This window comes from Pseudophryne corroboree, chromosome 8, assembly GCF_028390025.1.
Source record: "Pseudophryne corroboree isolate aPseCor3 chromosome 8, aPseCor3.hap2, whole genome shotgun sequence".
In the NCBI taxonomy this organism is placed as follows: Eukaryota; Metazoa; Chordata; class Amphibia; order Anura; family Myobatrachidae; genus Pseudophryne; species Pseudophryne corroboree.
The window spans coordinates 58,138,754-58,163,493 of record NC_086451.1 but is presented as its reverse complement, the minus strand read 5'-3'; the positions used below and the strand labels follow the sequence as shown (position 1 = coordinate 58,163,493).

Sequence of the window (24,740 nt, the reverse complement as noted above, 5' to 3'; positions counted from 1 at the left end):
CTGCAGGCAGTGTTCATATTAATGGAAGGATAACTAAATGTATTTTACTGTATCCTAGACTGTATCATAGGCTATTAAGCCTATATTAACTGTATAATAGGCTATTAAGCCTATATTAACACTGCAGCAGGTAACCTGTACTGTAATTTTCTGTGAAAGCATGGCATGACGGCCATTTTAATCATTGCTGTTTTTCCAGCTTATAATTCCAGAACTTTCCGGCCATACACCTCTACTCCACAAGGAGGCGCAGGGGTGTTAGTGGGAATTTTTTGCTTCAGGTTTCACATAAGTTAGCCATGTAATCTGTATTTCTACATAATTCTAGAACATTCCTGCCCTATATCTCTAAGCCACCAGAGGCGCAGGGGAGTTAGTAGGAATTTGGTTCGGGTTTCATATGCCCATGTGAACTGTTTGTCACATAAAGAATACTCTGGTTTCTCTTCACATCGAATAAATCTTTCGGTTTTTTACTAAAGTTTCAGTAGAGAGAAACAACCGTGAGTTTAATATAAATATGCTGTTCAGCAATAACATATATATATATATGACACATAATAAGGTCAATAAGTCGGCCAAGTGTCTGTCTGTTGCCTATTGGGGTGTCTGTCTACATAGCGAGTAAGGCTCTAGCGCAGACTAAAAATAAATTTAAAAATCCTACGTTGGCAATTCAAATTAAAAGAGCGGTAACATCGGAGTCTCGGAAGGGACTCCGCCAGCTCTAACAAAAGACAGTCTTTCCAAACGGCCACATTCCCTTTGGGTACCAGAGTGTTTATTTCACTGGTCTTATAATTTAATGCACGATTTTATGTCAAATCTCACACCGATAGCTACGAGTGAGAAGGGTACATTAGTCCAGCACTCAGATAGTGCGGGGTTTTTGACAACATATATAATCGGTTCCAAAATGACGCAATCCGCCATTGGTAAAGGCGTTTTCTGTCAAACTTTATAAAAACCCAGGATACATTTGGGTTACTATAATCTATGTATGAAACAATGACGATCACTGTTAAAACAAGCTGCACAGTATATCTGTAAAGCTTCTGCTAACGCCGGTTACTTTCATCGTCGCTACTTAAGCGCGACAAGGCCAGAGCTCGTTTGCTCCTAAATTTGATATTCAGATATCAAGACGCAAATACTTGTAACGGCGTTTTATCCCTTTATAAGCGGTGGTATAAAACAGTCACGCCTTGTAATGACAGGACGCTACAGTCAGCAAGCCAGTGGTTTCTTGACCTCTTTTCCAATTGTGGAAGCGCGTCTTTACATGTTACATTTGCGAGATTTCCAGACTTCAACTCATGCATGTCTCAGCTAATTACAGATTAAAGGACAAAACTGCCTCTGTGGAACGGTTTGGCAGGTTGCCATTTAGTCTTTGCTGGTTTATAAACCAGGCAGTAGTACTCCAACAGAGTCAGAGTTACTCATTCCCCTCTGTTTGAGCAAAACCAAACAGCTCCGTCGCAATATCAATCAGCAAGTCACTTACTACAGTTGGAAAATGGATTTTCTGCGGTTAGTATTTGCTTATTGGAGCCACAAAATTGCATAATTGCATTTGATCTTCACAATGCGTATTTACCCATTCCGGTTTGTTCATCACAGGTTCTAGCGTTTGCAAATCGCCACAACCATTAACCATTTCAGGTCTACCGTTGCTTATCGCTTCGGGTATTTACCAAAGTGATGTTGGGATGATAGCTCATCTCACATAAGAACTCTGTCTCAACAGAGTTTCTCTATCTTAGATGATCTGCTCATAAGAACTCTGTCTCAACAAAGTTCCTCTAACTTGCGCTACTAAGGTATACTGCGGTAGCAGATCAAGTTCGAAAACGATCGCATCTAATTCCGTCTAAACGATGTCAATTCCTAGGTAAGATTATAAATACGGTAAATCAAAGACTTTTACCTACTACACCAGCAAGAACAAATGTACATCTAGTAATTAGTGCAAAACACGCACACTAGCGGTACATTGGTGTATTCACCTATTAAGAATAAAGATGTGTTTTCAATTTAGTTCGTCACCCTTCACTCGCGTTTCCCACAGAGGGACAAGGGTGCATATACTCTGGACGAGAGTCGCAGAGAGTCAGGATTTGTAGTTAAAATCAGCGACAAAGGTTCTAAAACACGACAGATTGCTGTCGATAAATGTCCTAGAACTCCGTGCATTTTACAATGCAATACATGATTCGCTTTCAGTCTCACCAGGGATATACTCTGGTTTCTCTTCAGAACGAATAAATCTTTCGCCTTTTACTAAAGATTTCCATGGAGAGGAACAACCATGAGTTTCATGTAATTTTTTGATGCCTGGCTTACGCTGGGCTTAAGCAGTCAGACAAGGCAACGGCAGTTGCATACACAACAACCAGGGAGAACCAAGAAGCCGAATGGCAATGCGGCAGGTAACTCAAATCCTCAATGGCTCAGAACACCATTATGTGGAAATGTCAAGAGATCATTCCGTGAGTGGACTTCTGTTAGACAGATGATCTCACCCGTCAGGATTTGGATCCTGAAAACTGGACATTAAATCCAGAGGTGTTTCATATGTGAGTCCACAGAAGGGGGTTACCCTCAAGTATACATGATGGCATCTCGCCACAATTACAAAAGCTCAGTATGTGTACAAAACAGATCACAAGGGCAGTGGCGGTGGAGTCTCTCACATTCATGTGGTCATTCAGCATCGTGTATCTAGCTCCACCATTTTCCGCTGCTCTCTCCGTTGCCAAAACGGATCATAAGACAGTTTGTCACAGTCATACTGGTGGTATCTCATGGGTTTCGGAGAAGTTTGCTTCTCGATTTTCCAAGGAATACTTGCTCACGATCTTGGCCCGCTCATAATACGTCCAACCTGTTACATCAGGGAACGTTCTTTTACCCATAGTTACCTATGTACCTATTATCTATGTACCGCAGCTGCGGCTGACGGGGTGAGGGTTCAGACCGCCCTCTTAAGAAATAGAGCATTACAGTATCGGTTATACCAACCATGTTACGAGCTAGTAAGCCGCTTAAGGCAGCTCATTATTACAAAATTTCGTGTGCTTACATAGGTTGTAAACCTCGGAAGTTTCCAACATCATCCTTCAACTTATCCGTATTCTGTTAAACGGGGTGGGATGGAAATCTGCGTTGATCTGCACTAAGAGTGCAGGTATCTGTGTGGTAACCTTATTTTCAAAGACGTTTGCCTCTATTTGCGTCTGTACACATTTTTCTACAAGGTGTCATCAAAGTTCAGACTCTATTCATCCCACCTACAGCGCCAGGCGACTTGAGGTTGGGTTCAGATTTCTTACAGTTTTCATATTTTGAACCCTTACAACAAATGGGAATTAAGTTTCTCACTTTGGAAAACATTTTTCTTCTAGCCTTGGCTTCGGCAAGGGTGTTGTTTTCATATTTGGGTGCCTTGTATTCCAAGCCACCGTATTTGAGTTTTCTCATGACAAAGCAGATCTTCGGACGAATTCCGCTTTCGTATTCTTCACATCAATATACCAATAGTGGTTCCTGTGTGGACAGCACATTCTAGAATTCTGAATGTGGTACACGCATTACGCGTTTATATATGTCCCGAACGTCAACAGTACGTGATATGAATACGTTGTTTGTTCTCTATGATACTGCCAACTGGGGTTAGCCAGTTTCTCAGCAGACATTATCCAGTTGGATAATAATAATGACTACAAGTCAGGCTTACTTTAAGGCTAAGTTACAATCGCCTACGCCAGTAATAGCTCATCCCACAGGTTCTGTGGGAATGTCAGACCCAGCGGGTCGTGGAGCGTCTACGACGCGGCTACATAGCCTTCATGTGCACCACGTTTGTGCACGTTTACACGTTATGAATGGTGGCGCCATCAGCATCTAGCTTTGGGCTGCCTACTGTTACAAGTATCAAACAGCTCTCCCGCCCACGAGGGAAGCTTTGGTACGTCCCAAGAGTACTCCAGTGACCCCTAGTGGATGATAAAGAAAATAGGATTTTGGTACTTACCAGGTAAATCCTTTTCTTTGAATCCATAGGGGGCACTGGACGCCCACCCAGAGCAGTTTTACCTGGGTTGTTTTAAGCTCAAGGGAGCTTAGTGAACACGTTTTACTTGGGTGGTATTAAGCTCATAGGAGCTTATGGTAACACATTTTCACCGATTGGTTCAAATTATAAAGTTCTATCGGTTATGGGTCAACCGGTTAGTTGACAGTACAGTTATAGGTCAACTTTGTTGTTGTCCGTTATGTTATAGGTATTCTCCATTGTCAACCTCTCTATATATAGTTCCTGTTCGCTCAGTAAAAAACACTGACGTCGTACACTGAGGTACTCGGGGATATGGAGGGGGGAGAGTCCTAAATTTAAATATTCAGTGCCTTTGTTCGGCTACGCCCGTCCATATCCCAAGAGTACTCCAGTGCCCCCTATGGATTCAAAGAAAAGGATTTACCTGGTAAGTACCAAAATCCAATTTTTTTCTCCACAGCTCCGCTGAGAGGAAGCTCCCCAGGCTCTCCCCTGCAGATACACGGTAGAAGAGGGTAAAAAGAGAGGGTGGGGGGGGCACATAATTAGGCGCAAAAATCAATATAACAGCAGCTACTGGGTTAACATTAAGTTACTGTGTTATTCCTGGGTTTATAGCGCTGGGGTGTGTGCTGGCATACTCTCTCTCTGTCTCTCCAAAGGGCCTTGTGGGGGAACTGTCTCCAAAAAGGGCATTCCCTGTGTGTGTGGTGTCAGTACGCTTGTGTCGACATGTTTGACGAGGAAGGCTATGTGGAAGCAGAGCGGAAGCAAATGAATGTGGTGTCTCCGCCGACGGCGCCGATACCTGATTGGATGGATATGTGGAAGGTTTTAAATGATAATGTTAATTCCTTGCATAAAAGGTTGGAAAAAGCTGAAGCCTCAGGACAGTCAGGGTCTCAGCCCGTGCCTGATCCTATGTCGCAGAGACCGTCAGGGTCTCAGAAGCGCCCACTATCCCAAATTGTTGACACAGATACCGACATGGATTCTGACTCCAGTGTCGATTACGATGATGCAAAGTTACAGCCAAAATTGGCTAAATCCATCCGTTATATGATTATAGCAATTAAGGATGTGTTGCACATCACAGAGGAAACCCCAGTCCCTGACAAGAGGGTTCATATGTATGGGGAAAAGAAGCAGGTAGTAACATTTCCCCCTTCACACGAGCTAAATGAGTTATGTGAAAAGGCTTGGGAATCTCCAGATAAAAAACTGCAGATTTCCAAACAGGCGTATCCTTTCCTGCCAAAGGACAGGTTACGCTGGGAATCCTCCCCTAGGGTGGACAAAGCTTTAACACGCTTATCCAAGAAGGTAGCCCTGCCGTCACAGGATACGGCTACCCTCAAAGATGCTGCGGATAGAAAGCAGGAGGGTACCCTGAAGTCCATTTATACACATTCAGGTACCTTAATGAGGCCGGCGATCGCGTCGGCCTGGGTGTGCATTGCTATAGCAGCATGGACGGACACCCTGTCTGAGGAACTTGATACCTTAGACAAGGATACTATATTATTGACCCTGGGGCATATAAAAGACGCTGTCCTATATATGAGAGATGCTCAAAGAGACATTAGTCTACTGGGTTCTAGAATAAATGCTATGTCGATTTCTGCCAGAAGGGTCCTGTGGACTCTGCAATGGACAGGTGATGCCGACTCAAAAAGGCACATGGAGGTTTTACCTTACAAGGGTGAGGAATTGTTTGGAGAGGGTCTCTCGGACCTGGTCTCCACAGCTACTGCTGGAAAGTCAAATTATTTGCCATATGTTTCCTCACAGCCTAAGAAAGCACCGTATTACCAAATGCAGTCCTTTCGATCACAGAAAAGCAAGAAAGTCCGAGGTGCGTCCTTTCTTGCCAGGGGCAGAGGAAAGAAGCTGCACAACACAGCTAGTTCCCAGGAACAGAAGTCCTCCCCGGCTTCCACAAAATCCACCGCATGACGCTGGGGCTCCACAGGCGGAGCTAGGCCCGGTGGGGGTGCGTCTCCGAAATTTCAGCCACAAGTGGGTTCACTCCCAGTTGGATCCCTGGGCAATAGATATTGTGTCTCAGGGATACAAGCTGGAATTCGAAGAGATGCCCCTCACCGATACCTCAAATCGGCCCTGCCAGCTTCCCCCCTCGAGAGGGAAATAGTGTTAACTGCAATTCACAAATTGTATCTTCAACAGGTGGTGGTCAAGGTTCCCCTCTTTCAACAAGGAAGGGGTTATTATTCGACCATGTTTGTAGTACCGAAACCGGATGGTTCGGTCAGACCCATATTGAATTTAAAATCCCTGAACATGTACCTGAAAAGGTTCCGGTTCAAGATGGAATCGCTGAGAGCGGTCATCGCAAGCCTGGAAGGGGGGGATTTTATGGTGTCTCTGGACATAAAGGATGCATACCTTCATGTCCCCATTTATCCACCTCATTTATCCACCTCATCAGGCGTACCTCAGATTTGTGGTACAGGATTGTCATTACCAATTTCAGACGTTGCCGTTTGGTCTCTCCACGGCTCCGAGAATATTTACCAAGGTAATGGCGGAAATTATGGTACTCCTGCGGAAGCAAGGGGTCACAATTATCCCATACTTGGACGATCTCCTCATAAAAGCGAGGTCAAGAGAGCAGTTGCTGATCAGCGTAGCACGTTCTCTGGAAGTGTTACGGCAACACGGCTGGATTCTAAATATTCCAAAGTCGCAGTTGATTCCTACGACTCGTCTGCCTTTACTGGGCATGATTCTGGACACAGACCAGAAAAGGGTTTATCTCCCGATAGAGAAAGCTCAGGAACTCATGACACTGGTCAGGAACCTATTAAAACCAAAACAGGTGTCAGTGCATCACTGCACTCGAGTCCTGAGAAAGATGGTGGCATCATACGAGGCCATTCCCTTCGGCAGGTTCCATGCGAGGACCTTTCAATGGGACTTACTGGACAAATGGTCCGGATCACATCTTCAGATGCATCGGTTAATCATCCTATCCCCCAGGGCCAGGGTGTCTCTTTTGTGGTGGCTGCAGAGTGCTCACCTTCTCGAGGGCCGCAGATTCGGCATTCAGGACTGGGTCCTGGTGACCACGGATGCAAGCCTCCGAGGGTGTGGAGCAGTCACACAGGGAAGAAATTTCCAAGGTCTGTGGTCAAGTAGGGAGACTTGCCTTCACATCAACATCCTGGAACTAAGGGCCATTAACAACGCCCTACGTCAAGCGGAGACCCTGCTTCGCGACCAACCGGTTCTGATTCAGTCAGACAACATCTCCGCTGTGGCTCATGTAAACCGACAAGGCGGCACAAGGAGCAGGGTGGCAATGGCGGAAGCCACCAGAATTCTTCGCTGGGCGGAGAATCACGTAAGCGCACTGTCAGCAGTGTTCATCCTGGGAGTGGACAACTGGGAAGCAGACTTCCTCAGCAGGCACGACCTCCACCCGGGAGAGTGGGGACTTCATCAAGAAGTCTTCACGCAGATTGCAAGTCGGTGGGAACTGCCACAGGTGGACATGATGGCATCCCGCCTCAACAAAAAGCTACAGAGGTATTGCGCCAGGTCAAGAGACCCTCAGGCGATAGCTGTGGACGCCCTGGTGACACCGTGGGTGTTCCAGTCGGTCTATGTATTTCCTCCTCTTCCTCTCATACCCAAGGTGCTGAGAATCATAAGAAAAAGAGGAGTGAGAACAATACTCATTGTTCCGGATTGGCCAAGAAGGACTTGGTATCCAGATCTGCAAGAAATGCTCACAGAGGACCCGTGGCCTCTTCCTCTAAGACAGGACTTGTTGCAACAGGGGCCCTGTCTGTTCCAAGACTTACCGTGGCTGCGTTTGACGGCATGGCGGTTGAACGCCGGATCCTAGCAGAGAAAGGCATTCCGGATGAGGTCATTCCTACGCTGATAATGGCTAGGAAGGACGTGACAGCTCAACATTATCACCGTATATGGCGAAAATATGTTGCTTGGTGTGAGGCCAGGAATGCCCCTACGGAGGAATTCCAGCTGGCCCGTTTCCTTCACTTCCTACAGTCAGTAGTGACTTTGGGCCTAAAATTGGGTTCCATTAAGGTCCAGATTTCGGCCCTATCCATTTTCTTTCAAAAAGAGCTGGCTTCTCTGCCTGAAGTTCAGACATTTGTAAAGGTGCTGCATATTCAGCCCCCTTTTGTGCCTCCAGTGGCACCTTGGGATCTTAACGTGGTGTTGAGTTTCCTGAAATCCCACTGGTTTGAACCACTCAAAACGGTGGAATTAAAATATCTCACGTGGAAGGTGGTCATGCTATTAGCCTTGGCTTCGGCTAGGCGTGTGTCAGAATTGGCGGCTTTGTCACATAAAAGCCCCTATCTGGTTTTCCATGCGGATAGAGCAGAATTGAGGACCCGTCCACAATTCCTGCCGAAAGTGGTTTCATCTTTTCATATAAACCAACCTATTGTGGTGCCTGTGGCTACTACTGACTTGGAGGATTCCGAGTTGCTTGATGTGGTCAGGGCTTTGAAGGTTTATGTAGCCAGAACGGCTAGGGTCAGGAAAACAGAATCTTTGTTTATCCTGTATGCTTCCAACAAGCTTGGTGCTACTGCTTCAAAGCAAACTATTGCTCGCTGGATCTGTAACACGATTCAGCAAGCTCATTCTGCGGCTGGATTGCCGCTGCCAAAATCAGTTAAGGCCCATTCCACTAGGAAGGTGGGCTCTTCTTGGGCGGCTGCCCGAGGGGTCTCGGCATTACAGCTGTGCCGAGCGGCTACTTGGTCAGGTTCAAACACTTTTGCAAAGTGCTATAAGTTTGATACCCTGGCTGAGGAGGACCTTGTGTTTGCTCAATCGGTGCTGCAGAGTCATCCGCACTCTCCCGCCCGTTTGGGAGCTTTGGTATAATCCCCATGGTCCTTACGGAGTCCCCAGCATCCACTAGGACGTTAGAGAAAATAAGATTTTACTTACCGGTAAATCTATTTCTCGTAGTCCGTAGTGGATGCTGGGCGCCCGTCCCAAGTGCGGACTTCTTCTGCAATACTTGTATATAGTTATTGCTGCAATAAGGGTTATGTTATAGTTGCATCAGGGTTGAACTGATGCTCTGTTGTTGTTCATACTGTTGACTGGGTAAGTTTATCACAAGTTATACGGTGTGATTGGTGTGGCTGGTATGAGTCTTGCCCTGGATTCCAAAATCCTTTCCTTGTAATGTCAGCTCTTCCGGGCACAGTTTCTCTAACTGAGGTCGGGAGGAGGGACATAGAGGGAGGAGCCAGAGCACACCAGAATCTAAATTCTTTCTTAAAGTGCCCTGTCTCCTGCGGAGCCCGTCTATTCCCCATGGTCCTTACGGAGTCCCCAGCATCCACTACGGACTACGAGAAATAGATTTACCGGTAAGTAAAATCTTATTTAGTCTTAGTAAATAGCACCAGTACGGATGGTGTAATGGTTAGCATTACTGCCTCACAGCACTGAGGTCATGGGTTTGATTCCCACCATGGCCCTAACTTTGTGGAGTTTGTATATTCTCCCCGTACTTGCGTGGGTTTCCTCCGGGTACTCCGGTTTCCTCCCACACTCCAAAAATATAATGGTAGGTTAATTGGATCCCAACAAAACTTTACCCTAGCGTGAATGTGTCTGTGTGTGCATGTGATAGGGAATATAGAGTGTAAGCTCCACTGGGGCAGGGACTGATGTGAATGGACAAATATTCTCTGCAAAGTACTGCAGAATATGTGTGCACTATATAAATAACTGGTAATAAAGAAATAAATAGTCATTCTTTTTTTTCTTTTTTTAAACATATTTTTTTATTGAAGCAATATATGCAATACAGACATAAACATTCACTATATTTCGAAACATCGGTAGAAGGGTGTCATACGAAAATAGAGCAAGGAAGAATACAGTGGAGTCTTTAATCAAGGGACATTTCCATTATAAGTAGTCAACAGCATCGCATCTGCCTGAAACAAGTCCCCAGAGACCAGTTGCTCCACTGATCTAAAGTTCAGTTCAGTCGATTGACCCAAACTTATGCATTCGAAGATGAGAGAAGAAAAAACAAAACAAAAAAAAAAGTGCCCGTAGTCGTGCCTGATTTCCCCACCCCCCGGCCCGTAGAACCCTGACTGTCAGTCAACTTTAAAGCACAATCGGCGGATCTCCAGCAGCCAATCTAGTCAGAAACCATTCTGTGTTTGACAATGAGTTGTGGAGCTGTTTCCTAACCGTTATCGACAAAGTCGATATATAACTCTCCCAAACTTCAAAAAAATTATGTATCTTAGAGTCTTTTTCCAGCAGAACACTTATCCATTCCATCCTAAAGAGATAGAATAGTTTGGCTTTAAATAATGATAGAGTAGGTGGATCTCTCGCTATCCACACCTGCAGAATGGCTTTTCTAGCCGCTAAACTAACTGCCAGCAGCAGTTTTTTACTGCCCAAAGAGAGGCGTTGATTCGTTGGTAGGATACCAAAGAGCGCCCACTCCGGAGACAACCTCCAATAGTTCACCAGATTGGCCGTCAGGTAGTTTCTTATTTGGGTCCAAAACTGTCTGACCATAGGACATGTCCACAGGCAGTGAAATAAATCTGCCTGAAGAGTGCCACATTTCCAACATGCATGTGTGTCAGCAAGTCCTATCAGGTGTCTTCTATGGGGTGATAAATAAGTCCTATGTAAAATATTGAGGGACATTTCTTTGTATCTAGAAGAGGGAAATAATTTGCAGGCTTTAACGTGCGCCGCCAATAAGTCTGTAATTTCAATGTCTGGGAGACAATCCTTCCAAGACATAATACCTCCCAGTCCCTGTGAGTAGTCTAGGACTGTTCTAAAATACCCATATGCAGTCGAAATTGCCTTCTGAACCTTGGGGTTTGTTTCAGCATTTTATCCAACGGATTGTCCCAATCCCCAGGTGAAAAACATCTAATAGTGGATGAAACATAGTGTTGAGCCAATAGAAAGGCCACAGGATAGGCCAGCAAAGTTGGGTATCTAGTAGTGGCTTCCTGGAACGTGAGCGGCCTCGAGCCCCGCATGTCCACTAGATTACCGATCCTGGACACGCCCCCCAGCCGCCATATATTAAACGGATATTGTGCCCGGCCATCTTGGAAGTCCGGATTAGCCATGAACGGAAGATGTAAGGATTTGTGGACATTTAGATTAAGTATATGTCTCATATCTGTCCAAAGTTTCTTAACGTTCCACAATAAGGGGTTACTCCTCTGCTCTTCGGACACCTCCCGATCATGCATATGAAGAAAGGTAATTAGATCCCCCCCCTTGTATAAATTCCCTATCTAAGTCTGTGTTTGTGTATGTGTCGTCATTGTGCATCCAGTCATGTAGGTATCGCAGTTGGGCCGCCTGTGAGTACCAGAGGACATTAGGGAAGTTAATTCCTCCATTTCCTGTAGTCTGCTGGAGTTTGATCAATGCTATACGCGGTCTCCCTCCCTGCCAGATAAATCTCCTAAAAAGAAAATTGAGACGTTGAACGTCTTTAGGTAGAAGTGCATGTGGCATGGCTTGAATGAAGTACATCAGACGGGGGAATGATATCATCTTAATCAAGCTAGCCCTCCCCAAATATGATAAAGGCGTTGACTCCCAGGTCTCAAGTTCTGTTTCAATTATTCGAACGACCGAGGTAAAATTTAGGGCATATAATCGCTCCGGCTTTCTCGGAATTCGAATTCCCAAATAAGTTATGTGGTCTGAACTCCATTGTAATGGTAGGTTCCTCACCCCCTGTTTCAAAAATGAACCATTCCCCAATCTGAGTGCCACCGATTTTGCCCAGTTAACTTTGAAGCCTGAAACTTGTCCATAAGCCTGCAGTAGATTAAATATATGGGTCAAAGAAGCCTCCGGATCTGAGATATATAGCAGAAGATCATCGGCGAAAGCAGTAAGTTTTAGTTCTCTGCGACCAACCTGAATTCCATGAAACTGAGTATCGCTTAACAGCAAACGATGTAGGGGATCTATGGCCAAGTTGAACAGCAGGGGAGACGGGGGGCAACCTTGTCGCGTGCCACGGCACATAACCACCGGGCTGCTAATATGTCCATTGAGCAATAGGTTAGTAGAGGGAGAATCGTATAAGTAGCGAATAATATCAATGAAGTCCCGATGGAATAGTCTTCGTTCTAAGACCTTGAATAAATGGGGCCAGAGTACTGTGTCGAAGGCCTTAGTGGTGTCTAAACTAAGGAGTATATTTCTGGTTTGGGGCGATTGAGCAGAAGTTACAACTGCCGCGACCGCCGCCCTAATTCCCTTAACCGAATGAGTATTGCGAACAAAGCCAAGTTGGTGATTAGTTAAAGAGTGGGGGAGAATAGTTTGCAGCCGATCTGCTAAAATCTTAGTAAATAGTTTTATGTCGGTATTTAACAACGTAATGGGCCTATATGAGGACACCAATTGTGGGTCTTGTGCGGGTTTAGGGATTAAAATAGTGTGTGCTGTTGTGAAGTGGTGAAAGGGGGAGCGCTGATGTAAAAGGCTGTTGAACACTTCTAGCAGAGTCGGAACTACGTGAGGCTGAAGGGTTTTATAAAATTCATTGGAGAGGCCGTCGGGGCCCGGAGATTTGTGCAATTTGAGTTTGGACATTGCCGAGACTAGCTCTTCCTCGGTGATAGCTCTCACCAGTGAATCCGACTGTGCATTCGTTATTGGTGGTAGTACTGTGTCTGGAAGGAGCGTGGTATGGGTAGATTCACTGAAGGGGAGATCAGAGTATAGGTCAGCAAAGTAAGATTTAAAATGGTCTAATATGGCCGGGGAGTCGGTAAGGAGTTGTCCCGAGGCTCGGTGTCTGACAGCTGTTATGAATTTGCGAGTAGTTTTTTTTCCTGGCCATATTTGCCAGTAGTCGACCGGATTTATTTCCCCATTGATAATATTTATGGGAAGAAAATACCACGTCACGTTTCGCTTGCGCTAGCAAATGGTCATTTAAGAGCTGCTTAGCCTGTAAATATAGCTGCAAAGACTCCTCAGTCTGTAGAGTAAGATGACGCTGCAGAGCCTCAGTTAAATCTGTGTGTAAGGTGTTATAAATCGCCAAGTTTTTCTTTTTCATTCTGTGAACATATTCAATAATTTTACCCCTTAGAACTGCCTTTGCCGCACCCCAAAGAATATTTGGTCGGTCCCAGTGTTCCAGGTTATCGTCTAAATAGTTGGCCCAGTTTGTTATCAAAAATTTCCTAAAATCATCACAGTTATAGAGATAATTCGGAAATCTCCAAATCCTGGAGCCTCCCGATTGGAGAGTTCTCTGCAGCGTCAATGTCACAGGAGCATGATCTGATATCAGAATGTTATGGATATCAGCTTTCTTAACTAGCGTCACTAGGGAGTCCGCAACCAAGATGGAGTCAATCCTGGACCAGGAGCTATGCACCCCAGAGAAGAAAGTAAGGATCTGTCCGTTGGATTGAGGAGACGCCAGACATCAGTGAGCTGAAGGGAGGTTTTCAATGTTTGGAGATGTGTCCAAGAAGGCGAACCGGAATTACGCGGGATAGGGCGCTTGTCAATAGTGGGATCGTCCACTGTATTCCAGTCTCCTCCCAGGATAAATTGAGAATTATCTCGTTGTAGCAGTTGAGAGCTCAATTCCTGGAGAAAATCAGCTGTCTCGCAATTTGGTGCGTATACATTAACCAGTGTGTATTTGTTACCCCAGATTTCTACATCTAAAATTAAATAACGCCCCTCCGGGTCAGCAACAGAATTTAAAACAGTGTAGTGTAGGTGTTTGCTAAAAAGAATCGCCACCCCCCTAGTTTTCCTCGTGTTATCTGCAGAAACACAGCTATCCAACCATGTTGCCCGAAGAGCAGAAGAGGCGCCCGCCATCCAGTGGGTTTCTTGGAGAAATATAATTTGCGGTTTAAACCGTTTCAGGTGTGTGACAACTCTTTTACGTTTTATCAGGGAGTTAAGGCCGCCCACGTTCCAGGACATAATCTTAAAGCTAGAATCTGCTGACGAGGTCCCTACTCTAGGATCAGTCATTAGTCCACTAACCTACCCCCACCCGAGGGTGACATTTCAGCAGGAACATCATGTCACATCGTCGCCCTCCTCCTTCCCAGCGAGCGGAGAGGAACGACCGAAACCAAACAGTACCATAGAGCCCAGGAGCGGATCGGGCGAGGAAGGCACGACACGGGCAGAACAAAAAACAAAAAGCCGAACAAAAAAACATACATTGCTTCACATAACTTTTTTCAGTTTTTCCAAACCAAACTAATAACCACGCAAGTGCTAAACCCTCCGGTAGCACTGGCGAGAAACTTATCAGAAGTATTTGCAACATTAAAATTCAGGCTGAGTAGCATATAGAGAGACCAAATGTCTCGTTCGTGTGAAAATTAAACCGACTCAGGCATAGATTATATAACAAAATGTCTAGTCTTGGTGTGGTGGATTCCCAGGATTCAACATGTGTGTAACATGGGAGTGTGCGGTGGCGGGATCAACAAATATCAATGTGCGGCCATTATCTTGAATGCGTAATTTAGCGGGATACATCAATGCGAATCTAGTATTGCTCTCATGGAGTATTTTGCAAACATCCGAGAACTCCCTTCTCTTCTGTGCAACAGAGGCCGAGAAGTCTTGAAAAATCAAAATACGTTTTCCCTGCACTACCAATTGTGGGAGTTTGCGATAAGAGCGCAATACATGTTCCTTCATACGAAAGTCCATGAATTTCGCAATGACTGGCCTCTGTTTCATTTCAGCATCAGGTCGAGCAGGACCTATTCTGTGCACCCTTTCAATGTGAGATAAGAATGGGGCATCTGTGATTCCCAACGCCTGGAATATATCAGTCGTTACAAAATCTGACAATTGTCTGTCTTTAACTGCTTCGGGGATGCCCACAAAGCGTAGATTCGATCTTCTATCCCTGTTTTCAAGCTCATCTATTTTTGCCTGTAGAGTTTTAAGAGAGGAATCTTGAGTGTCAGTGGAGCGTTGGAGTATGTGTATCTGATCCTCCCCATCGCTAACCCGCTGTTCTAATGAGGTGATCCGTGAGGTGTTATGGTCAATTTTCGCAAGTGTCGAATCAAGTAGTGTCTGTATCTTTTCAAGCCTTTTATCAATTAAAGGGATATTCTCAAGTTTCTTGTCAATTTGGGGCATGAGGAGCCGGGAGAGCTCCTGGCCCATATGTATTAACGAGGGTTGATCAGGAAGCACCTCCACCTCCTGAGTTTGGTCTCGGGAGTTCCCTGCCTCCGGGGGCGAGGGGGGGTTAGGTTTCCCCGCTGTGTTCTTGGTCTTACTCATTCTTGTAGTAATTGAGGACTGGGAGAGTCTAACCGCTGGAGTTTTGTGGACGTATTTGTCCAACCCCCGGTCCGTAGACCACTCTCTGCAATAAGCTAGGGACTCCTATGCCAACACACTGCAGTATATGATAATAAAACACCTCACGTAAGGGCCTGAGTCAGAAGATATATCAGTGCTACTCAGCAAAAAAAAATAACTACAACATTTAAGTAGACCTTAGTTTACACAGTATGCAGATAGGGGTATTGTAAGGGCATTGCACCTTAAAATCTCCGGGTTGGAGCCTAATTCAGGGCAAAACAACTGTGGGACACATATTAAGAAAGGTAGAATAAATTGCTCCCGTAAAAAGGTTTTTTGAAGGATATCAGTGGATTAGTATAGCCAATTCACTGCTGAAACCAAGTAGCCACCAGATGGCGATATAACCTCAGAAATTTCTGCACAGTGATTTCCACACATTCATGTATCAGTGTCGCATGTGGCAGCTACCAAATATACTAATAAATACAGTGTTAAAGGATGGCAGATAGGGACAGAAGAAAAGGGTTGAAATAAAAGGGGAGAGACCAGCCAGATGCAACAGGAAGAGTATGAGAGAAGTCTGGGTCCCCACTCCTCAATACCAAAAAGCCCCAGCAAATAGGAGAGGCTGAGCACCCTTCTGGAGAAAGGTATAGGGCACCAGAAGCAAGTTTAGGGAAAGGCACATATTAGGTATGTATCGAGCATTATACAAGAGGGTTGCATAAGTTCCTTGTATCAAGTTGCAGTCCCATGTAGCAGGACCACGCAGTCAGCGGCCAACAACAGGCAGGACCCCAAACCGCCACCCCCCTCCAGAGTAGTGTCAGCTCTGTTGGCGTATTTCTGGACCACGTCTGAGGGGTCCACTCCAGCCGGCACAAGGCTCACCTCAGCGCTCACCGCCGTTGTATTGTATAGGGACACAGGCACCCGGAACAGAGGGCTGGAGAAGAGTTGTGACACCCCGAGTTTCTAGGGCAGCAGCGTTCACCCTCCCGATAGCAGGCAGCCTTAGTTCAGCAGGCTCTCACCTCACCCGCGATGAGAGGTGTCTCCTGGGATCCTCCGTCTCCGCTCCGCCGGCGTCCGTCTCAGCAGCCGAACACACTCTCCCCGTCTCTTCTCCGGACACCGCAGCACAGCCGTAGTAGCAGGAGTCAGGCCAGCGTCTTCCGCTTCAGGGGCCGTCTCCGTCACAGCGGTTCACCGTCGCCAGCATACACTTGTCCCGCTTGTCGGCTTTGTCTCCAGGCACCGCCGCACAGCTTGTGGAGTTGAAGCGGGGGGAGCCGGGTCAGTCCTATCCCTCCATAGGTCGCCGTCTGCGTAGCGCTGCACCTTAGCCCGCCTCCTGACTCCTCACAAGCGTCCCGGGCCAGCAGGGGCAGCCGAGCGTCAGGGAGCAGGAGCCGCCGGGCCGCCAGAAGCACTCTGGTCCTCCGCACCCCAGCAGAGCGGAATCTCCACCAAAAGGGCTGCAGGTATTGGGATGTCCCTGCGTGAGCGGCAAGGGACAGGTAATGCCGGGCCTTTCGTCTTCGCGCCAGAACCCACGCCGGCGGTCATGCAGGCCGTCTCTTTGAAGGCCAAACTTCGGGGGCACACACACACGCTCCTACCCTTGCAGGGTATCTCCAGGTTCCCTAAGATGTAGGGTTTGTAATGGAGCGTCTCACAAGAGATTAGAGGGCAGATAGCAGAGGATGTTAGTGGATTTTCCACCTGCAAGCCGGAGCCCAGCTAAAAAGCAGCCATGCTGGATGGCCCGCCCACCGGAAGTCTAAATAGTCATTCTTAATCTAACCTACATAATACCAATTGATTATACAATTAAATCTGTAAGCAAATAAATCTTTATAGGATATAGAATTTGACATATTTTTAAGATTCACCACAATTCAATAAAATTCTTATATTTAGTATCAATTTACACGTACGTACGTACGTACGTACGTAGATACATACATACATACATACTATACATACATACTGTACATACATACGGTAAAATAAGGATGAAAACTGGAGCCGTGTAAATGGCGAGAGGAGTAAGCTACGTAGTTCTTTTAACCAATCCAGACAGCCTCTGCAAGTGTCACATCACTTTCCCTTTACATCACTTTTATTGGCAAGGGTTGTGATCACCTGTTGTCCCAGAGCAGGGCTAAACCCTTTCTTCGCACCGGGTCACTACGCCTCAAGCTGGGTACACACCTGGTCAACTTGACGGGCGATTCAGGTGAGCATATACACTAACCGCTCAATGTGGTATTCTGATGTGACCGTAGAGCGGGCATTTGAATATGCTGGGACATCAGTCCCTGAAGCAAGTGTATGTGCAGCCAGCAGACCACCCGTACACACAGCCAGATGCGGTGAAAGGTCGGCCAGCGGATGTACTGCAGGGCCGACGCAGTATGTCTGAACAATGTCGTTTCTAGACCTATCGGGTGTACATACCGGCCAGCTGCCTCGTTATGTAACGTCAGTTCGCTTAAGCAGCGGATATATCGCCTAGTGTGTACCTAGCACCATTCAGCTCCAGGCTGTTAGCCAGTTCTGGGGGATGCAGCTTGGCAGCAGCTTGGCAGGAGGCTCCCCCCATTCTTCAGAGTTCATTAGAGCTCCTGCCTGGATGGCAGTGATGCCAACCTTTGGAAAGCAGACGCTAGACTTGAGGTGTAGCAGTCAGAGTCCTCCTTACCCCATGCACACCTATATTAATATACAACTAATACATATTTTATGAATACATAATTTCCCCAATCACGCTTCTAGAGTGGTAAGGGGGCAGCTAGGAGAATCTCCTGTAACTTCATCAATGTGGTCATAAATGTGTATCTTACGTCTAGAGACCTGAAGCTAGACAACTTACTGATGGACGGCAAAGGCTTTGTGAAGATTGCAGACTTTGGGCTGTGTAAAGAAGGTGAGGGTCTGCGCCGCTTAGCACCAAGTCATGATGTTGCTTTGGGAAAGCGAGTGAATGCTAATCGGCTTCCTTTGTCTTGTAGGCATGGGATATGGAGACAGGACCAACACATTCTGTGGCACACCAGAGTTCCTGGCACCTGAAGTCCTGACTGACACATCGTACACATACGCAGTGGACTGGTGGGGACTGGGGGTGCTTATCTATGAGATGCTGGTAGGAGAGGTGAGACATGTAAATATAGGGTCTACTACGTTATGCCGGCTGTCGGAATCCTGGACGCCCAGCATACCGGCGCCAGGATCCCGACCGCCAACATGCCGGCAGCGGGGTGAGCGCAAAAGAGCCCCTTGCGGGCTTGCTGTGCTCGCCGCGCTATTTATTTTCCCTCCAGGGGTGTCGTGGACACCCCAAGAGGGAGACAAGTTGTTGGTATGCCGGCTGTCTGGATCCTGGCGCCGGTATGCTAAGCGCGGGGAACCCGACTGCCGACATATCAAATGCCTCCCGTAAATATAGTCGGGAGGATTGTGTGCATCTAATCCCATGGAACCTGCAGATCTGTCCATAGTGTGTGTGTTTGCGTTCTAGAAGAAATAAAGTAGACTGCTGTGCTCACTTCCACGGACTAATAGACTACACCCGGCACTATTAGCTTGTTCAGCATACAGCCTCGCTCCTCCCTTTCCCGTCTTATACATCTGTACAGGCAAGATCCTTTATTAGTTAGCCGGAGGGGTCAGGTGATTGCTCATCCATTGCGCCAAGGTCTGGCGCGGGTTACAGAATTTCTGACCTGAATATCTCCAGAATGTCGTTTTCTTCTAGATGCGCAGCTGTAGATATCATGTTGCTTGGTTATTAAGTGGCACTGTATTCTCTATGGCAGTACAGCTTTTGTCCCATCCGTGTCCACTCATCATGGTCATGAATGCGTAGGTATTATGCCTTGAATAAGTATTGAGCCCTCAACAGCTTTGTCACTGCAGATTCTGAATATGAAATTATAGGATTATTTTTCTGTCAGCCACTAGGGAGGACACTGGCACATCTTCAAGACTGTGGGGTGTTGATAGCGGCTTACAGGGAGCTGGCACTTTAATAAGTGTAAAGGCTCCTCCCCCTCTATCCCCTGTCACCCCTTGTGCCGTAAGGGAGTCGGTCACGCTGACTGAGCTCCAGCTCAGTAACAGTATTTCTTTACTTTGTCACTATCCAGTGTTTTATTCATCAAGGGACTAAGGGGGGCATTTACTAAGCAGTGATAAGAGCGGAGAAGTGCCCATGACAACCAGTCAGCACTGAAATAACATCTATAATTTGCATACTATAAAATTATACAGAGCTGCTGATTGGTTGATGGGGCAACTTCTCCACTGGCTCACTTCTCCGCTCTTTTCACTGCTTAGTAAATGTCCCCCTTAGTTTCCCTCCGCCTCAGGAACCCTTCGCCACTTAAGATTGAGAAGTGGGGTCCTGGTTTTCCAGCAGCAGCGTCACGCTGCACAGAAGTACAGCACTTAACAGGAAAAGCACTGTCCTTCCAATCTGGCAACATTTTCCTCAGGCTCCAAACGGGTGAGTGTGCTCACTCCCTATACGGCGCCCGCATTCAAAGGGCATACACAGGCCCCCCCCCCCCCCTTCCCTTTCACCGTCCGGCAGTACTCTTAAGTTCCCCGCTAGTAGATAGTTGCAGCGGCAGCATGGCAGGTAACAACCCCGCCACCGCACACTTAAAGACTCAGCGGCAGCGCTGTCTCGGTGAGGAGCAGCGCAGATATTACTGCGGGGGGCTTGATAACTATTGAGAGCACTACGGGGGTCAGTGAACGGGGCTTAGAGAAGTTGAGAGACACGGGAAGCAGAGGCACAGCGTTCACAGGTTCAACCCCGCTGAGCTTCTTTAACACAGGCTACTAATTACAATCAAGAAAGCCTTCACTTTACTACTAATACTGAAGGTCACAGGCACCTACTCAAAATGGCGCTTATGGACCTAGTTGAGATGAGTGCCAGTACATTGGGGGGCGGAGTTGGCGGGCTTTTCAGCCTGTCAGTCACTCCAAAAGGCGCCTTCCTCAGCTAGGCAGTTCTTATCTGGCAACATTGTTTATATCTATCTCTCTTCAGGAATCAGCAGTGTTTACAAGACAGGTGCACATTCCTTCAGACTGTCTGGAACTAGAGATGAGCGCCTGAAATTTTTCGGGTTTTGGTTTTGGGTTCGGTTCCGCGGCCGTGTTTTGGGTTCGACCGCGTTTTGGCAAAACCTCACCGAATTTTTTTTTGTCGGATTCGGGTGTGTTTTGGATTCGGGTGTTTTTTTAAAAAAACACAAAAAAACAGCTTAAATCATAGAATTTGGGGGTCATTTTGATCCCATATTATTATTAACCTCAAAAACCATAATTTCCACTCATTTTCAGTCTATTCTGAATACCTCACACCTCACAATATTATTTTTAGTCCTAAAATTTGCACCAAGGTCGCTGGATGACTAAGCTAAGCGACACTAGTGGCCGACACAAACACCTGGCCCATCTAGGAGTGGCACTGCAGTGTCAGACAGGATGGCCCTTCCAAAAAACACTCCCCAAACAGCACATGACGCAAAGAAAAAAAGAGGCGCAATGAGGTAGCTGACTGTGTGAGTAAGATTAGCGACCCTAGTGGCCGACACAAACACCGGGCCCATTTAGGAGTGGCACTGCAGTGTCACGCAGGATGTACCTTCCAAAAAACCCTCCCCAATCAGCACATGACGCAAAGAAAAAAAGAGGCGCAATGAGGTAGCTGACTGTGTGAGTAAGATTAGCGACCCTAGTGGCCGACACAAACACCGGGCCCATTTAGGAGTGGCACTGCAGTGTCACGCAGGATGTCCCTTCCAAAAAACCCTCCCCAATCAGCACATGACGCAAAGAAAAAAAGAGGCGCAATGAGGTAGCTGACTGTGTGAGTAAGATTAGCGACCCAAGTGGCCGACACAAACACCGGGCCCATTTAGGAGTGGCACTGCAGTGTCACGCAGGATGTCCCTTCCAAAAAACCCTCCCCAATCAGCACATGACGCAAAGAAAAAAAGAGGCGCAATGAGGTAGCTGACTGTGTGAGTAAGATTAGCGACCCTAGTGGCCGACACAAACACCGGGCCCATTTAGGAGTGGCACTGCAGTGTCACGCAGGATGTCCCTTCCAAAAAACCCTCCCCAAACAGCACATGACGCAAAGAAAAATAAAAGAAAAAAGAGGTGCAAGATGGAATTGTCCTTGGGCCCTCCCACCCACCCTTATGTTGTATAAACAAAACAGGACATGCACACTTTAACCAACCCATCATTTCAGTGACAGGGTCTGCCACACGACTGTGACTGATATGACGGGTTGGTTTGGACCCCCCCCAAAAAAGAAGCAATTAATCTCTCCTTGCACAAACTGGCTCTACAGAGGCAAGATGTCCACCTCATCATCACCCTCCGATATATCACCGTGTACATCCCCCTCCTCACAGATTATCAATTCGTCCCCACTGGAATCCACCATCTCAGCTCCCTGTGTACTTTGTGGAGGCAATTGCTGCTGGTCAATGTCTCCGCGGAGGAATTGATTATAATTCATTTTAATGAACATCATCTTCTCCACATTTTCTGGATGTAACCTCGTACGCCGATTGCTGACAAGGTGAGCGGCGGCACTAAACACTCTTTCGGAGTACACACTTGTGGGAGGGCAACTTAGGTAGAATAAAGCCAGTTTGTGCAATGGCCTCCAAATTGCCTCTTTTTCCTGCCAGTATAAGTATGGACTGTGTGACGTGCCTACTTGGATGCGGTCACTCATATAATCCTCCACCATTCTTTCAATGGTGAGAGAATCATATGCAGTGACAGTAGACGACATGTACGTAATCGTTGTCAGGTCCTTCAGTCCGGACCAGATGTCAGCATCAGCAGTCGCTCCAGACTGCCCTGCATCACCGCCAGCGGGTGGGCTCGGAATTCTGAGCCTTTTCCTCGCACCCCCAGTTGCGGGAGAATGTGAAGGAGGAGATGTTGACAGGTCGCGTTCCGCTTGACTTGACAATTTTCTCACCAGCAGGTCTTTCAACCCCAGCAGACTTGTGTCTGCCGGAAAGAGAGATCCAAGGTAGGCTTTAAATCTAGGATCGAGCACGGTGGCCAAAATGTAGTGCTCTGATTTCAACAGATTGACCACCCGTGAATCCTTGTTAAGCGAATTAAGGGCTCCATCCACAAGTCCCACATGCCTAGCGGAATCGCTCCGTGTTAGCTCCTCCTTCAATGTCTCCAGCTTCTTCTGCAAAAGCCTGATGAGGGGAATGACCTGACTCAGGCTGGCAGTGTCTGAACTGACTTCACGTGTGGCAAGTTCAAAGGGCATCAGAACCTTGCACAACGTTGAAATCATTCTCCACTGCGCTTGAGACAGGTGCATTCCACCTCCTATATCGTGCTCAATTGTATAGGCTTGAATGGCCTTTTGCTGCTCCTCCAACCTCTGAAGCATATAGAGGGTTGAATTCCACCTCGTTACCACTTCTTGCTTCAGATGATGGCAGGGCAGGTTCAGTAGTTTTTGGTGGTGCTCCAGTCTTCTGTACGTGGCGCCTGTACGCCGAAAGTGTCCCGCAATTTTTCTGGCCACCGACAGCATCTCTTCCACGCCCCTGTCGTTTTTTAAATAATTCTGCACCACCAAATTCAAGGTATGTGCAAAACATGGGACGTGCTGGAATTTGCCCATATTTAATGCACACACAATATTGCTGGCGTTGTCCGATGCCACAAATCCACAGGAGAGTCCAATTGGGGTAAGCCATTCCGCGATGATCTTCCTCAGTTGCCGTAAGAGGTTTTCAGCTGTGTGCGTATTCTGGAAACCGGTGATACAAAGCGTAGCCTGCCTAGGAAAGAGTTGGCGTTTGCGAGATGCTGCTACTGGTGCCGCCGCTGCTGTTCTTGCGGCGGGAGTCCATACATCTACCCAGTGGGCTGTCACAGTCATATAGTCCTGACCCTGCCCTGCTCCACTTGTCCACATGTCCGTGGTTAAGTGGACATTGGGTACAACTGCATTTTTTAGGACACTGGTGAGTCTTTTTCTGACGTCCGTGTACATTCTCGGTATCGCCTGCCTAGAGAAGTGGAACCTAGATGGTATTTGGTAACGGGGGCACACTGCCTCAATAAATTGTCTAGTTCCCTGTGAACTAACGGCGGATACCGGACGCACGTCTAACACCAACATAGTTGTCAAGGCCTCAGTTATCCGCTTTGCAGCAGGATGACTGCTGTGATATTTCATCTTCCTCGCAAAGGACTGTTGAACAGTCAATTGCTTACTGGAAGTAGTACAAGTGGGCTTACGACTTCCCCTCTGGGATGACCATCGACTCCCAGCAGCAACAACAGCAGCGCCAGCAGCAGTAGGCGTTACACGCAAGGATGCATCGGAGGAATCCCAGGCAGTAGAGGACTCGTCAGAATTGCCAGTGACATTGCCTGCAGGACTATTGGCATTCCTGGGGAAGGAGGAAATTGACACTGAGGGAGTTGGTGGGGTGGTTTGCGTGAGCTTGGTTACAAGAGGAAGGGATTTACTGGTCAGTGGACTGCTTCCGCTGTCACCCAAAGTTTTTGAACTTGTCACTGACTTATTATGAATGCGCTGCAGGTGACGTATAAGGGAGGATGTTCCGAGGTGGTTAACGTCCTTACCCCTACTTATTACAGCTTGACAAAGGGAACACACGGCTTGACACCTGTTGTCCGCATTTCTGTTGAAATAGTTCCACACCGAAGAGCTGATTTTTTTGGTATTTTCACCAGGCATGTCAACGGCCATATTCCTCCCACGGACAACAGGTGTCTCCCCGGGTGCCTGACTTAAACAAACCACCTCACCATCAGAATCCTCCTGGTCAATTTCCTCCCCAGCGCCAGCAACACCCATATCCTCCTCATCCTGGTGTACTTCAACACTGACATCTTCAATCTGACTATCAGGAACTGGACTGCGGGTGCTCCTTCCAGCACTTGCAGGGGGCGTGCAAATGGTGGAAGGCGCATGCTCTTCACGTCCAGTGTTGGGAAGGTCAGGCATCGCAACCGACACAATTGGACTCTCCTTGTGGATTTGGGATTTCGAAGAACGCACAGTTCTTTGCGGTGCTACTGCTTTTGCCAGCTTGAGTCTTTTCATTTTTCTAGCGAGAGGCTGAGTGCCTCCATCCTCATGTGAAGCTGAACCACTAGCCATGAACATAGGCCAGGGCCTCAGCCGTTCCTTGCCACTCCGTGTGGTAAATGGCATATTGGCAAGTTTACGCTTCTCCGACGACAATTTTATTTTAGGTTTTGG

General features: G+C 47.1%; 1 protein-coding gene, 1 non-coding gene and 1 pseudogene across 5 annotated transcripts in view; all 3 read left to right on the top strand.

Moving 5' to 3' along the window:
* PKN3 (protein kinase N3) overlaps positions 1-24,740 on the top strand; it is a 138,554-nt gene that overhangs the window by 89,620 nt on the left and 24,194 nt on the right. For all 4 annotated transcript variants that reach the window (XR_010182962.1, XR_010182961.1, XR_010182960.1 and 1 more), the window contains exons 17-18: positions 18,277-18,353; positions 18,439-18,581. Coding sequence is in view for 1 of the 4 variants with exons in the window: in XM_063936446.1 (XP_063792516.1) it covers positions 18,277-18,353; positions 18,439-18,581 (220 nt within the window). In the remaining 3 variants the exon portion in view is untranslated. The remainder of the gene's footprint in view (positions 1-18,276; positions 18,354-18,438; positions 18,582-24,740) is intronic.
* Positions 432-554, top strand: LOC134953814 (U5 spliceosomal RNA; annotated as a pseudogene).
* LOC134953730 (U5 spliceosomal RNA) lies at positions 2,240-2,354 on the top strand. Its single transcript, XR_010185738.1, has one exon. It is a non-coding gene; the product is annotated as a U5 spliceosomal RNA (small nuclear RNA).